The following is a 13,833-nucleotide window of genomic DNA, read 5'->3' on the forward strand; positions in this document are numbered from 1 at the left end:
GCCTCCAGCCCCACAGTGTTTTGGAAAAGCTGCCCAGGGCAAGGGCAAGGATCATTTTATGTATGTGTCTTTCCTTAAGTTTCACTCCCTGTTCCCAGAAATCCACCTGTGTCAGAGATCGTGTCTTTCTGCCTGTAGTTCTAGAGAAACCAATCCTTCTTTGAACTTGCTCACATAATTGTCATCTAAAAATCTGGTGGCAAAGTCAGGCATTTGAAGAGCCCACTGCACAGAAGAATAATTATTTTTGTCTTCCTAAGGCCTGATTTCTGGAAGGGACACCAACAAAATGATGGGAAATCATGAGCAGTCATTTTCTGCTCCCCTCCACTCTGTGAAGCACAGTTTCATATGAAACTATCACATCCCTGCTATCTTCCACACTCATCTTTACATTACACTGATTTTTGGTCCAGCTCTTCCCTCTATCCTCAGCCATCCAGTGCCAATTCCTCTTTCAAGTAGCTATGTGTGCTTGCCTGATTGTGTTTTTGAGCTGTTTCCTTGTACTAAGGCTCCACCAGCTCAGTGTATTAAAACTGACAGTGGGAAGGCTGTTGCAGTTGGGTTGAGGCAACCCAGTCAGTCTGTTCATTTGTGTCTTGTCCAGAAACTATTTCATATCTTTGATCTCCCTTATATGTGTGTCCTTTAGCATTTTTGATGTGGGATAATCAGAACTGCACACTACTTATGGAGCAGTCATGTTTTCTGTTTTGGTCTTCTCCTTTAATGCCTACAGTGTGTAGTAGTGGAGCAGTACAACTTTAAACAGCAGCAACCACTTCCTCTATGAGCAGTAATTTGAGATTTAATTGGCTTCACTTGTCCCTGTGTCATTTAATTGTCCTGGGATTCTTGTCTTCGGTAGGTCAGTAACAGACAAGTAACAAACAAATCTCACAAGAGATTTACCAGCACTAAGATAGATTAATGAAAATTGAATTAACTGCCATAAATCACTGTAAAATTCTCCTTTTTTGTGTTTAGGCTTGTGTGTGTGTGTGTGTGTGTGTGTTTGTGTATTTATGCTGTCTTTAACAGCCAAATTCAGTTAAATTGCATTGTAATAAAAAGACAAAGTTACTTGGAAGGGTGGTAGTCTCTCATTTCAGGTGCTTTGCTTGCTTCTGACACAACTGTAACATTTACTGTAGCCTTCCTACTACAGTTTAGCATTTCTTTAATGTCTGTTTTGCAGACAGATGATAAGATGCATGGCTAAATCAGGAATTTAACCAACATCCTAGTGCTGAGAGTAAAGAACCAGCAGTTTCCCGGATGAATAGAAACCTATGACTAATGGCCTTTGATCTTGTTAGGGAAAAAGCTATTTTTAATTCTGTGACGTTCAAGCATTGATTACTTATGTAGAGACACTGGGAAAGTGCTAGGCATAAGGTGACCTCATTATCTGCAGGTTTGCCATCTCAAAAAGCTGCCTCTCTTCAGAACCTTTGCCAGTACCCTCTATTCATGAAAAAAAGAAAAAAAAAAACCTGCCTGTTTCTCAAAGTGCTGCAGCCAACATAATTACAAATGCAACCTCTCAGCTTCACAGCTTTTGAAAAAGAATCCTGGGCAGTTTCACCTGAAGGACACGTGTGATGATGGAATGGAAAGGTTCATCTTTGCACAAACATTACCTCTACCTCAGGAATTGTCTGCTCCACTCAAAAATATTTCTCTCCAGAAAGAACATTCCTACTCAACTTCTCAGTGCTGCTTTGGCCAGGTTTGCAGAAGACACTGGTAAGACTGTAGAAATGGCTATTACAAATCTACACATTTTAATGAATTTGGCACTTAGAATTAGTCACTACAAGATACTTTAAAAGGTGCAACACAATTTTCCTTCTGTCTTTGTACATAACTTTGAAGTGTGGATGTATATTTAGCATATTTCTCAGCAGGTCACTTCTTGTTAAACTCCTAAAATACAAACATCCAACTTATTTTTGAATCCTTCTAAAATGCTGGCATCTGTGATATTAAAGACAATTTTCTTATAAGCCATCTTCATTTTAATAGGGCATTGGTCACTGCTTTGCCCTCCATGACATTTCCACACAAGTGGCAAAAAAACTCCAACATTAAATTGTTGGCAGATGCAGCAGCAACAATTTTTTTTTCCATTTTCAAGCAATTATGCAAGGAAGGACCTGTTCCAGTCCAACAGCTAGAGATTATACTCATGACTGAGTATGACATTTAATGTAGAGAGTCCAAGTGTAATGAAATGCAGGATTCTACTGGAGAAGCATCCAGTCAAATTAAACAAAAGACTGATATAAAGCATATCATGTGGGGATGAAAAAGGGAATGTCACCAGGTCAAATGGGAAAAGCTAGCTCAGCAGGACAGACACAGCAGGCATTGGCTCCCAGCCAAAGGCAGCCTAGAAACCAAGGATTCTGTGCTGTTTGACAAGACATAAATGCCACTTCAGTCTATTCAAACAGAGATACCATGCTACAGAGACACAGATGACAATTGTACTTCTAGTCAGGGTTGATGATTTCTGAGCTAGTATGTCATGTTTTGTTTTGGGACATCAAATAAAAATTTAGCGTGGAAAAAAGCTGGGCAGAGAAAAGCCGCAAAGAGAAGGGATCAGACCTGCCTCATCTGTAGGAGTGAGTATGTAAATGTTTTTAAGAGAACTGCAGTGACTAAGGAGCACTGGTTAATTCTGCTCCTTTCTACTGATGATGGGTTAAACAGTAGCTGGCTTAGCGGGCAACAAAGGAAGATCGGTGACCTCACAGACTGACCACTGTTACAAGGAATAACCTGCTAACAAATTCCCGCGGCAGCGCTGGGACAGGCAGTGCCTGGCACTCACACTGGTAGCGGCTGTTCTCAAACGTGGGCTCGTTGTCGTTGAGGTCGGCGATGAGCACGGTGAGCTGGCACACGCCGATCAGCGGCTCCGGCGCCTGGTCCGTGGCAGTGACTGACAGAGTGTGCTCCCGCTGCTTCTCCCGGTCGAAACTCTGCGTGGTGGTGATGACCCCTGCCAACACAGACACCTCCTGTGCTGCCTGCCACAGCCTCAGGACTGAATCTGCAGAGACCAACCTGCACATCTCCTGCACAAAAGGAAGCTCTGACTACGTGCAGCACAGCCATGAAGCTCAATCCTCACCGACCCTGCAAGGCATTCTTGGACTAGACCAACTCCAGTTCTCTTGCTTCTCCTCTCCTCACATGCCACCTTTTTCCTGCTGCCCTGATAAGAAGCTCAGTCTGAGTATCTTGTTATCTCATGGTTCATGGAGCACAGGACTTTCTCCTTCTCATTGAAGGGCCTCTCTAGGTTTAGTCCAAGTAACTGAATCAGTTAATTATTACTTGAGGAAGAGTCACACCACAGAAGACACAAGTGATATGACCAAAGTAACCTCTGCTACAGGAGTTGGAGGCTGTCTCATTGAGCAGATTAAAATTGGGTAAAATCATATAGCAGATAAATCAAACCATTTTCTCCAAATATTCAGGTTTTCCTCCCTACTAATCAAGTCTCTCCCTACCTCAGCTATTTTCTTCTGGTTAGCAGATTTCAAACTGACCTTCTTGAGGCCACTTCTAGACTTATTTTTCTCCTATACTCAGAGTTCTTCAGCTCTGTTGTAGTCCTTTCCAATCTCCTGCACAGTCCTGGAGATAACAATATCCCATTATCCTATTTTGACTATAGAAACATCAACAACTACATAACATCTTCATTTGAAATAAATTGTATATAAATACATCATTGCCCTGTTCTGGTATAAGGGTTTTCCCTGCAGTGCACTGGATTTCCTATTTGTGCATGAAATGAGAAATAAACTGTGGCCACATCATAGGGAAGAATAAACTTAACCTGTAAAAATCACACTTTCTGCTCTGCATTTTTATAGCTACCCTTGATCCAAATAAGAAGGTAAGTGATACGGAACACATTTTTATCTTCTTATTGAACTGGGATTGGTTTCCCTATTTAATTTGCATTTGGAACCCTCAATATAAGAAGGATGTGGATCTGTGAATCCAGAAGAGGGACATGAAGATGATCAGAGGGTTGGAAACCTCTCCTGTGAAGACAGACTGAGCTGGGATTTTTCAGCCTGGAGAAGAGAGGGTTCTAGGGAGACCTTACAGCTCCTTCCAGTACCTAAAGGTGGCTTACACAAGATCTGGAGAGGGTCTGTGGGCATATAGTGATATGACAAATGGTAATGGCTTTAAACTGAGGGAGAACAGGTTTGGATTAGGAAGAAATTCTTTACTGTGAGGGTGGTGAGACACTGCCCAACACAAGTTGCCCAGGGAAGCTGTGGAAGCCCCACCCCTGGAAGTGTCCAAGGCCAGGTTGGATGAGGCATTGGGCAACCTGGTCTAGTGGAAGATGTCCCTGCTCACAGCAGGGGTGTTGGAAATAAATAATCTTTTAGGTCTTTTCCAACCCAAACCATTCTATGATACTATGATTTGAATCACTACAACCTTCATTAAATCTAATCTAATCCAATCCTATCTAATCTATGTGCAGGGGTATTTACATACCCTGAGCATTTACCAGTGTTTATCCTATCAACTGTCACAGCTCACCCTGCAGTTACATGGTTAAGCATGAGCCCACATGAACATACTGATACAGCAGCCTTTTCATTACAATACCATGTCATTTTCATTTTTTCTCAGTAACCTGAAGCTACTGACCTGTGTCTGGGTCAATGCTGAAGCCAAGGGAAGCTCCATCTCGGTGCATGAGCCCATACTTCACCTCTCCATTGATGCCAAGGTCTGCATCATAGGCTTCCACCTGCAGCACGCGCGTGCCTGGAGGCTGGTTCTCCAGAACCCAGGTGCTGTCACTGTAGTAAGCACACTAAAAACACACCCAAACATCCGACCCTAAATATTACACAGAGTCACGTGAATCTGCTGCACAGTGTCAATATTTCTTCCAGCAGGTCTGGGAAAAACTTGGAAGGAAATCACTACTCTTACTTATGCACACAAAGAAATCAATCTCTAAGGGAGAGGAAGGAAAAAGGAGGATGAAGATTTTACACTTCCTCTAGGAAGAGAACTGTCTTCTGTTCACTTACAAGTTCATTCTGCTCTGCACATACAGAACCTTCAGCCCACCAGCAGCCACCAGTAGCAATAGAGACTATTACCCCAGTTATAGTTTTGATGGGAAAAGAGTATCTGCAGGAAGACATCTTACCTCTCTAAAGACAGGCTTGTTGTTATTAACGTCATTAATTCCTACAATAACCTCAGCAAAACTGCTCAGAGGAGTGGGTCCCCCTGAGGCATTGTCATCTATGGCCGTGACATTCAGGGTGTACTGTGGCCCTTTCAGACTGGGTGGTGGGTTTCTGCGGAGTTTAATGATACCTGAATTTGGAAGCATAAAGTGTCATGTTAATTTACTCTGTAAACACACAAAATCAAGTGAGCATCACATTTCTCTGTCACTGTATTGCTGGCTCAGTTTGTATTTTGGTAGCAAAGCACAGTAACTGTTCATGTTAGTCTGCACAGGCTTGGACCAGGATCCCAAGTTTTGGCTGATAGTTAAAGAGCAACCATCATATAGTAGAGGAAATGTATTTGAATATCTGTATAGAGGCTTTGCCCCAGAGGTCCCGGTTGCCCTTGATGGGCTGCAGCTGTGATGTCCTTAATTGGGCTGCAGCTGTGACCAATGAAGATGACTGGGATAAAAGGGGGGGTGGGTTAGCTAGTCAGGGAGAGTCTTGGAGGAGCCCTGGCCTGAGAGAGAACAGCATGCAGCAGAAGGAGTCAGTGAAGATTGGCAGCTGTAAGAATACACCAAAGAGGTATGGACTTTAGAAATCTGATAATATCATTATAAGTCTCTAGAGAAATAATAGAAGAACAACACCATCATATCAAAGAACTAATGCTCACTGATACAAAGCATTCCCATCTGCAGATTATATAAATATGGAGCTTTCTTATGGTTCTTGACATACAGGTGGGGCAGAGTCAATAGATATTAGACAGTAAATACCTGAGTTCTGTACCCTCTTTCCTTACCTTTCTGGCTATCCAGCTCAAAGTTGCCCTCCTCATTGCCCCCTGTGATCAGATAGAGCAGCCCGTCTCCATCAGGGTCCTCTGCCCGAACAGTCGCCACCAAGGTGCCAGGACCAGCATCTTCTGAAAGGAAGGTCCTGTAACTGATGGACACAAGGGAGCAATGGCAGCACACAAAGTATCAGAATAACCATCAGCAACAGTATGAACTCATTATGAATGGCTTTTTAAAGCTTTGGGCATGCAAATCATGGAATCTTAAATTGGTTCAAGAGATGACTTAGGTCTTCTTTGTTCAATATTTGGTACTTATTTTAGGATTGTAATCCTGTACTTTTGGTATACATAATTTTGAAGGAGCCTTTGGAGGATAACAATGTGCACCATAATATGTTGTACTGTAAAACAGGATCATCTATCTACTAAATTTGAGTAAAAGGACTAGTATCTGCCATGCAGTGTTTCTTATGCCCCTATATATTAATGGAAAGCATCAGATACTACAGAGATGAAATGTAAAAAAGTATTTAATTTTGTAAATAAATATATGTATGTTTTGTATTTAAAATATGTTCAGACTTCAAAATTGTGCAAAGAATAGAAATTGTCTTGATTGAGGACAGGAAAGAAAAGGGAGTCTTAAAGAAGCAGGGGCTCATGAAATTAGCTTACAATACAGTCTTTTGGTGCTAAAATTTAATTTTGGTAGTAGTTTGCTATCTACCATATTTATTTGTCACCTATTTATACATGGGTAATCACTTTGAGACCTAGGAGTCAAGACAGTCAAAATCATTCCCTGTATAGATAGGTCTTTGATTCATTCTGTTCTCTCTCTATAAAGTCAATATACTGGTATCACAAATGATGTATTTTTTTAGATACAATCTAGAAATGAAAGTCCAACTCCTAAAGCCTTTCTGTATAGAAATTACCCTTCAATTTCACCGGTATTTACAGTTGCACAAAACAAGTAGTGACCCTTTAGCCAAGTGCTATAAGGTTACGTGTCAGAACAGCATCATTTCCGAGCAGAGCAGGTGCTGAGGGTGCTTACAGGGCCTGGGAGAAGACGGGAGCCTCGTCATTGACGTTGGCCATGCGGATGCGCACGGATGCCGTCCCCGTGCGAGGGGGGTGTCCTCTGTCCACAGCGATCACCACAAACTCGTACATGTGGTCGGCTTGCTCAAAGTTCAGCCTCTGGTTAGAATTGACGACCCCGTGACGTGTGATGGAAAAATCAGTGCTCTGGATGAAGTAAGAGATCTCAGAGTTGGAGCCAGAGTCGCAGTCTGTTGCAAGCACTGTTAGAGAACACATTTAACAGAATGGTCATACTGCAAAGGAGGTTTGGTTATGCTGTTTACCACCAAGCCAACTCTGGTTTTTTGTTAGTTTTTGAGAACAGGCATCACCTAAATCTGTTTCATCCATAAAAGTCTTTTTTTGTTGTTTTGTTTTTGCGTTGTTGTTGTTTTTTGTGGTTAGCATCTGGGAACTTAGCAGGAGGCTGGGAGTGAAAAATCAAAACAACTCTTCCCTCTGCTCCAACCCAGCCCGAGTGATCTCAGTCAGGTGAATTTGCAAGAGCTGTGATCCCAGCACTGCACAAAATGCTTTGCACAAATAGCAGTCAACACTGGTAATTAGCACACAGTCAGTATGCATGTTGGTTAACATTATCAGTCATAAACTGGTTCCTCACTTGTCCCAGGAATGCTATGTTCAAATTTAATTAGCTCCCAGCTAGTTATATACTTTTTAATTACCTGGTGCTTCAAGGTACGAAGAGTGATTAAGCATTCTTCCCCAGTAAGTGTTTATTCAGTACACTGAGTATCCCATCTGCTCAGGAGCAGCAAACCAGCACAATAAAGCATCAAAAGTGATTTTTAAAAGCAGAAGCTCACCTCTCCAATTACCTTGCAATTTTTCTAGCCTAACAATGAGGCTTCACATAATTCCCACACTGGTAATAAACAAACTCCTTATTCTACCAGTAGGATCCAGATGCAGCCACTGCGGTAGCACACAGCCTTGTGGAAGCAGAACAGTGATTGCAGTGCGTGGACACCCCAGCAAACAGCTGCAGCATCATTCACAGAGGGGTGGCAGAAACAACCTGTCTCTATCAGAATACTAACTCAAAATATGAAAGGAGCAGAGAATGATTTCAAAAGTACACTGAAGAACTGTTCTACTTAGTTGCAAAAAATTTTGACTGCATCTGTCTGTGTCATTGTTTACAAGGATATTTAGAGTGGTTGTAACATTTTGTTCAAAATCTCTCCAAATACTGCTGTGAATAAATGTTTGTGTTACAGACTACAAAATCGAGGGCTTTAGTGTTAATCACTCTCTTGCTGCACTGATAGACAAAATATATTAAAAATGCAAAGACTAAAATGACAGTGATTTAAATCTGCTTAATATAGTGGTTAAGTATTGTTTTTAGAAAGGCATGCAGAATGTGAAAAACTTTTTTGATTTGAAAAATTCAGATTTAATCTACAGCCATTAGTGAGCCATTTAACCACTCACAGAAATATATTCTATGTGCTTAACGATATGCTTCTTTTCCCCCAGACGTTTTCTGGCAAATAGGGAATGTGGCACTTATTTGTACATGACAGAAATGTGCCTTACTTCCCAATAGCACCTGGGAATCCCATTCCCCTCCATTTCATTCCATCCTGGAAACTGGTGTGCCTTGCAAAGGATATTTTAAGGCTCATATGCCAGGCACAAGCAGCTCTGTGCTGGCTTTGCACATGTTCTGAACTAGCTTAGTGCAAGCTAACTCTGGCTCAAAAGCTGACTGAGCTGCCAGCTACAGCTCCAAGCCTTGTTCTGCTGGCACAGTGGTGCAGCTGAAGGCTGAGGGTCCTTCTGAGAGCACCCTCCATGCTCCAGACTTTGAGTGTGCTAGAATAAAAGCAGCTGAAAACTGAAACCTACATTGGTATCACTCACAGTTTTAACAAAAGCATTTATCACACTACCTTTTTCACTGCCACCAACAGATACAGGCAGGCCCAGAATGGCAAAAGCTCTCATATTTGCATTTATTTCTGTTTGTGGGTCATTCTGAGGCTGCAACATCCCATCCCTCAAGGAGCTATAGTGAGAGTAAGAGATCTTTGTCTTTTTTTCCTGAGGCACTTGCCTTGGCAGTCAGAGTTAGTGGCCCAGGTCTCATCTGCACAAGGTACAGCTCCCTTGCAGCCACTAACAACCCTGCTCAGCCCTTCCACAGCAAGTGAGTCTTCACACACCCATTTCCACTGACTGCCACTATACTTCCACCTCACATTTTCTTTTCTAAGATGGCTGTTCCTCTTGAAATGTACACCATGTGGCAAGACAACAACGTGGGATGCAATTGCACAGCTTTGACATTCTGCTTTCTTTGGACATGAGGCATAAATTTTTTCCCCCACAAGTAGAATTTTGATGAGCTTTACAAGTCCTCTGGACAGAAGGATATTCATCTCTTTAAGGAGAATCACATGCTTAGGAATTTTAGGATTTGGTTATTCTGATCAATTTCTTTCTTCCCAAGAGCAATTAAATCTAAAAATTAAGTCTGACAAGCTCTGAACTCTCTTTGCAAATGTTTAGAGAAAGCAGGCCCTGCAGCCCCCTTACACAAGGGAAGCTAGACTTCTTATCACCTCTGCAACCTGCAGAGTTCCGCTCCAGCTTTGGGAAATTTATATTTTCATCTTTTTGCTAAGTATCTTGCCTTGGCACATACTCATTTCTCAGAGTCCATACCCCCTGAAGTCTTTTATTAGCATACTATTTTAGCCTCTAAAAATGTCACCTGTGCACTCAGGATTTATATGCAAGTGACACATGGCCGTGTTAAAAACAAACATGGGATGATGACTGGTAAGCCACAACCATAAATTTAAGTTCACAAGCTTTCAAAATATTTTTTCTTTAACACTTTGCAAGTCAGTTATACAGCATTAATGCCTATTTGACAAAACTAGCTGCCCATTTTAAAAAGCCCAGTTTTTTTTCTTAACACATTAAGGAAAGTAAAACTAATTGTAGCTGCTTCTGGCACACAAAAAGATTACCAAGATGAGTTAAAAGACAGCTACAACATTTAAAGGAAATGAAGTCACTTCCTATCAGCTGCTTTAACTGCCCTTGGATACCACAGGATCTCTCCTTGGGCACAGTGCAGTGATCCTCACCTGAAGACACTCACAGCTCTACTTCCAGGCTAGCTAAAAGTCATCCACAGAGTGCCAGGAAAGCTGCCATCCACACCTTACCAAGGCAGTGCCTGTGGAAGAGAGCGCTTCCTCATGGCCAGAACATGGAAAGGCAACAAACTAGCAGGTCTGTGGCAGGACTGAGGTGAGAGATGACAGGATGGTCCCCACCTTGCAGAACAGATGTGCCAACGGGAATGGTTTCAGGAACGTTGTCCCTGCTGTAAATGGAGCGCTGGAACTCAGGAGAACAGTCATTTTCATCGGTGATATGGACCATGACCTAAGGAGAAAGGACACACTGAGAGTGGATTTTAGCTCCTACACTGCTAGAGGAGCACCTCTTTCTGGACACTGCAGTGGCACTCAGTGCTTTTGCTGCTGTCCCATCCTTACACCTCTGATGCTATTCTTCTCACACTACTCCTGTAACACACAGAGAAGTGTGTTCTCCTCCACTCTCAAGATGGGACTGAAAGCCAAAAAGTAATACGAGAGGTATTTGCAGAGCCCAGATGTGAACCCAGATTTCTGCCTGTACTACAAGGCTCCCCCCTGCCCAGCATCCTCACTGGGCTATCCATCTGTGTAACTGGTCCTGGATCAAGGGGTTGCAGACCATGGGTAGGAGTGAAGAGATTCCTGTACCTCAGTCACACTGCTGAGAGTGCTCTCAGCTTCCATGGCTCTCAGAAGGAGGTGGTAGAGGTGGTGCTCGCTCTCGTAGTCCACGGGGTGGGTCAGGCTGAGCTCTCCACTCTCTTGCCTCACCCGGAACAGCCCAGAGGGGTTTGTCAGGAGAGTGTAGGAAAGAGGCTGGCTCTGGAAAGAAACAGCCTCAACAACTGCTACTCTGCAAAGAACGAGAGAACAACCCTTTGCTTCAAAACATTAACAACAAAAGCTGTCTCCTCAGCACCTAGAGGAGCATAGGATGAAGAAAGCTGTCTTGCTCACTCTCTGTCAATGTTTGGCTCAGTTTTGTATCCAGACTGGAAACCCCTTTTGCTACAGGGAGCCCATCTACCTTCTCTTCTCTCACCAAACTTACTCACTGGCATAGCAGTGCTGAAATAACAACCCATTTCAACCCCCACTAACAATAAAACGCTTTTTTCTTTCCTATTGTAGCCTTTTAAATACTTGACAGCAGTTACTAGTTTACCGCCAGTTTCTCAGTTATTCAGAAATAAGTGATCTACTATACTTCTGAGTTTCTCTGTAGTTGTTTATTTAGAAAAGAAATGGGTTTAGACATGGATGGGAAACCCATGGAGCACAGAGCTTTCCAGATCCTGCTGTCCACCTTGGCAGGATATCAAAGGAATATTTGCCTCCCTGCTGTGACTTATGTTTTGAAGCTCCACCTCTCACACCAGTCTTTCACCAGCACAACACACTTTTAGCTCATCTCACTGAAAGCTCCTGCGAAGTAGAGAAATTTCCCTCCTCCTTCTCATTCAGTCTCTCTTAAGGATTAGTGGCACATCTCCAGCAATTTTTTCCTAGGTCATCAGTTTATTTTGAGGTTTCCTGCTCCTTAGAGGCCTTATGGCACTGTTCCACCTGCTCCTTAAGGCCTTAAAGCCCATTCTGCTCTCAAGTAGCTGAACAGTGGCAATAAACCCAGAGCCAGCTTGAGAGCATCTCCCCACTGTGGCTTGGCTTAGCCACTCTCCATGCAACAGCAGAGCCCCTTGGAGACTGAGCTTTATCTCTTTGTACTTCACACTGCTGCTGTTATCTCAAGTCTCTGGAAATGACTTGTCTTTCTAGAAATTTAAATACAAGTCAAACAGGACACAAACAACTCCAGATCTGGTTAATTAAAAGACTATTTTTCAAGCATTTGTTTAAATCCCTAGGAGATGCATAGCCAGTAGTTCGGCTGTTCTAATTCATGATGCAATGCACTAAAATCCCAAAAGCATTAAAATAATTCCAGCATCCCAGACTACATGTGACACATGGAGACTCATGTCATACTGGAGAAACATCAAAAGAGGCATAATTTCTTTTAGAAAACACAACATTATTTTTAAAGTGTGATAGACAAATGCATATGCATGGCCCTAAGAAGCAAATCACAACAGTTTCACCCTCTTGTGCTCTGTGAAGCTCCTCTCAGACTGCAGGGAGGGAGTCACCCAACCAAGTCCAACTCACTTTTCTCCTGCTGGAGTGTTTTCAGGGACAAACACGCTGTAGGACATGTTTGTGAACTGTGGAGGGCGGGAGCCGGCCAGGATGGAAACAGAGGCGTAGGGGCTTCTGTTGCCCTGCTCATCAGAGGCTTCCACAGTCACCACATACTCCTTGTTCCACGTCAAAGGCAGACCAGTGGTCATGATCATGCCAGTGTCTTTATCCACTCGGAATCGCTCGTCACCACCTACCAACACATGCACAAAGCTGCTCTGAGACATGCCCCACAGCAAGAACATTGGCACCTCCACCATTTCAAAGTAAGCCATCCTCAACTCATCCACCTCTGTCCTTGTATGCACTTCTTTTTACCTTTCCAGTTGTCCACCTTATCTTTCACACATACTGTTTTGTTGACCAGCAGTGTAACAGAGACAAGAACAAATAAGAAATGGAGCCTTAAGCTAACAGTAAAGCTGCCATCAATTTCAAAATAAGCAAAGAAAATGGCAAGAAGAAAGATTCCCATCCATGTAACTTTTACTTACAGCATTTCCAGCTTCTGTTTGCTGTACTTGTTGTATCTTTAAGGATTCCCCAAGGGAAAAATTTACCCATGAAATTGTAAACTTGGTAAGAAACATTTGCAACTGAAGAGAATTTCACCTTTTGTGTTCAGACCAGCCCTACCTGCAATGAGAGTGTAGGTTATGGCAGCAGAGGTGTTTCCAGGGCTGCTGCAACGTGCCGTGAGCTGGTAGACGAGCGCGCCCTTGCGCGCATCGGGGTCGACGCGCGCCAGGTACGGGTACGGGTACATGGCCCAGGACAGCAGCTCCTCCTCCGGGGCAAGGAGAGTCACGTGGCACAGGTACCAGTCATCATCTGCAAAACACACACCCATTTCTAGACAGCTTGGTCACCAGCTTAACGTTAAGATCTTATCCATTAGTATCTGAGAAGGAAGCTTCCACTGCAAAGGACATGTAGAGATTTAATCACACTATTTTTCACCTCTAGGGAGACCTATTTTCAAGCCTTTTTAATTCACAGCAAGTCACTAACAGTTATATATGGGCTTCTTGAAGAAATTTTCCTAAGAACATTTGTGTTCTAAAAGCGGCCTTAAGATTTGACTACAAATTAAAAAGAATATATTATGGAATGTAGGGAATAAAGTTGAATAAAAAGAGAAACTACATGTAGAAAGGGGGTATGTAGAAAGGTACATAGGAGAAATGTACGTTTTCTGCCTGTTAAAATATGATCACATACTTCAACAAACTGCACTGAGGTTGCAGGTCTGTTAAGGGCTACATCACGACACAATGAAAGATCCACCCAGGTGTATGTGTGTCTCATACAGGAAACCCTTCAACTCTGCCTTCAAGAAGGCCAT

The 13,833-nt window shown here is 42.8% G+C and overlaps 1 protein-coding gene across 1 annotated transcript in view; it reads right to left on the minus strand.

The window, feature by feature from the left end:
- LOC139587344 (neural-cadherin-like) overlaps window positions 1-13,833 on the minus strand; it is a 55,373-nt gene that overhangs the window by 28,218 nt on the left and 13,322 nt on the right. Inside the window, exons 2-10 of the mRNA XM_071421576.1 lie at window positions 13,125-13,319; window positions 12,456-12,681; window positions 10,938-11,142; window positions 10,461-10,572; window positions 7,115-7,364; window positions 6,058-6,200; window positions 5,219-5,391; window positions 4,705-4,873; window positions 2,846-3,016 (exon numbers count right to left, since the gene is read on the minus strand). Coding sequence (XP_071277677.1) covers window positions 2,846-3,016; window positions 4,705-4,873; window positions 5,219-5,391; window positions 6,058-6,200; window positions 7,115-7,364; window positions 10,461-10,572; window positions 10,938-11,142; window positions 12,456-12,681; window positions 13,125-13,319 — 1,644 coding nt within the window. The remainder of the gene's footprint in view (window positions 1-2,845; window positions 3,017-4,704; window positions 4,874-5,218; window positions 5,392-6,057; window positions 6,201-7,114; window positions 7,365-10,460; window positions 10,573-10,937; window positions 11,143-12,455; window positions 12,682-13,124; window positions 13,320-13,833) is intronic.

The sequence above is a fragment of the Agelaius tricolor genome, unplaced genomic scaffold (genome assembly GCF_023055355.1).
Source record: "Agelaius tricolor isolate 1412-34295 unplaced genomic scaffold, bAgeTri1.0.p SCAF_2, whole genome shotgun sequence".
In the NCBI taxonomy this organism is placed as follows: Eukaryota; Metazoa; Chordata; class Aves; order Passeriformes; family Icteridae; genus Agelaius; species Agelaius tricolor.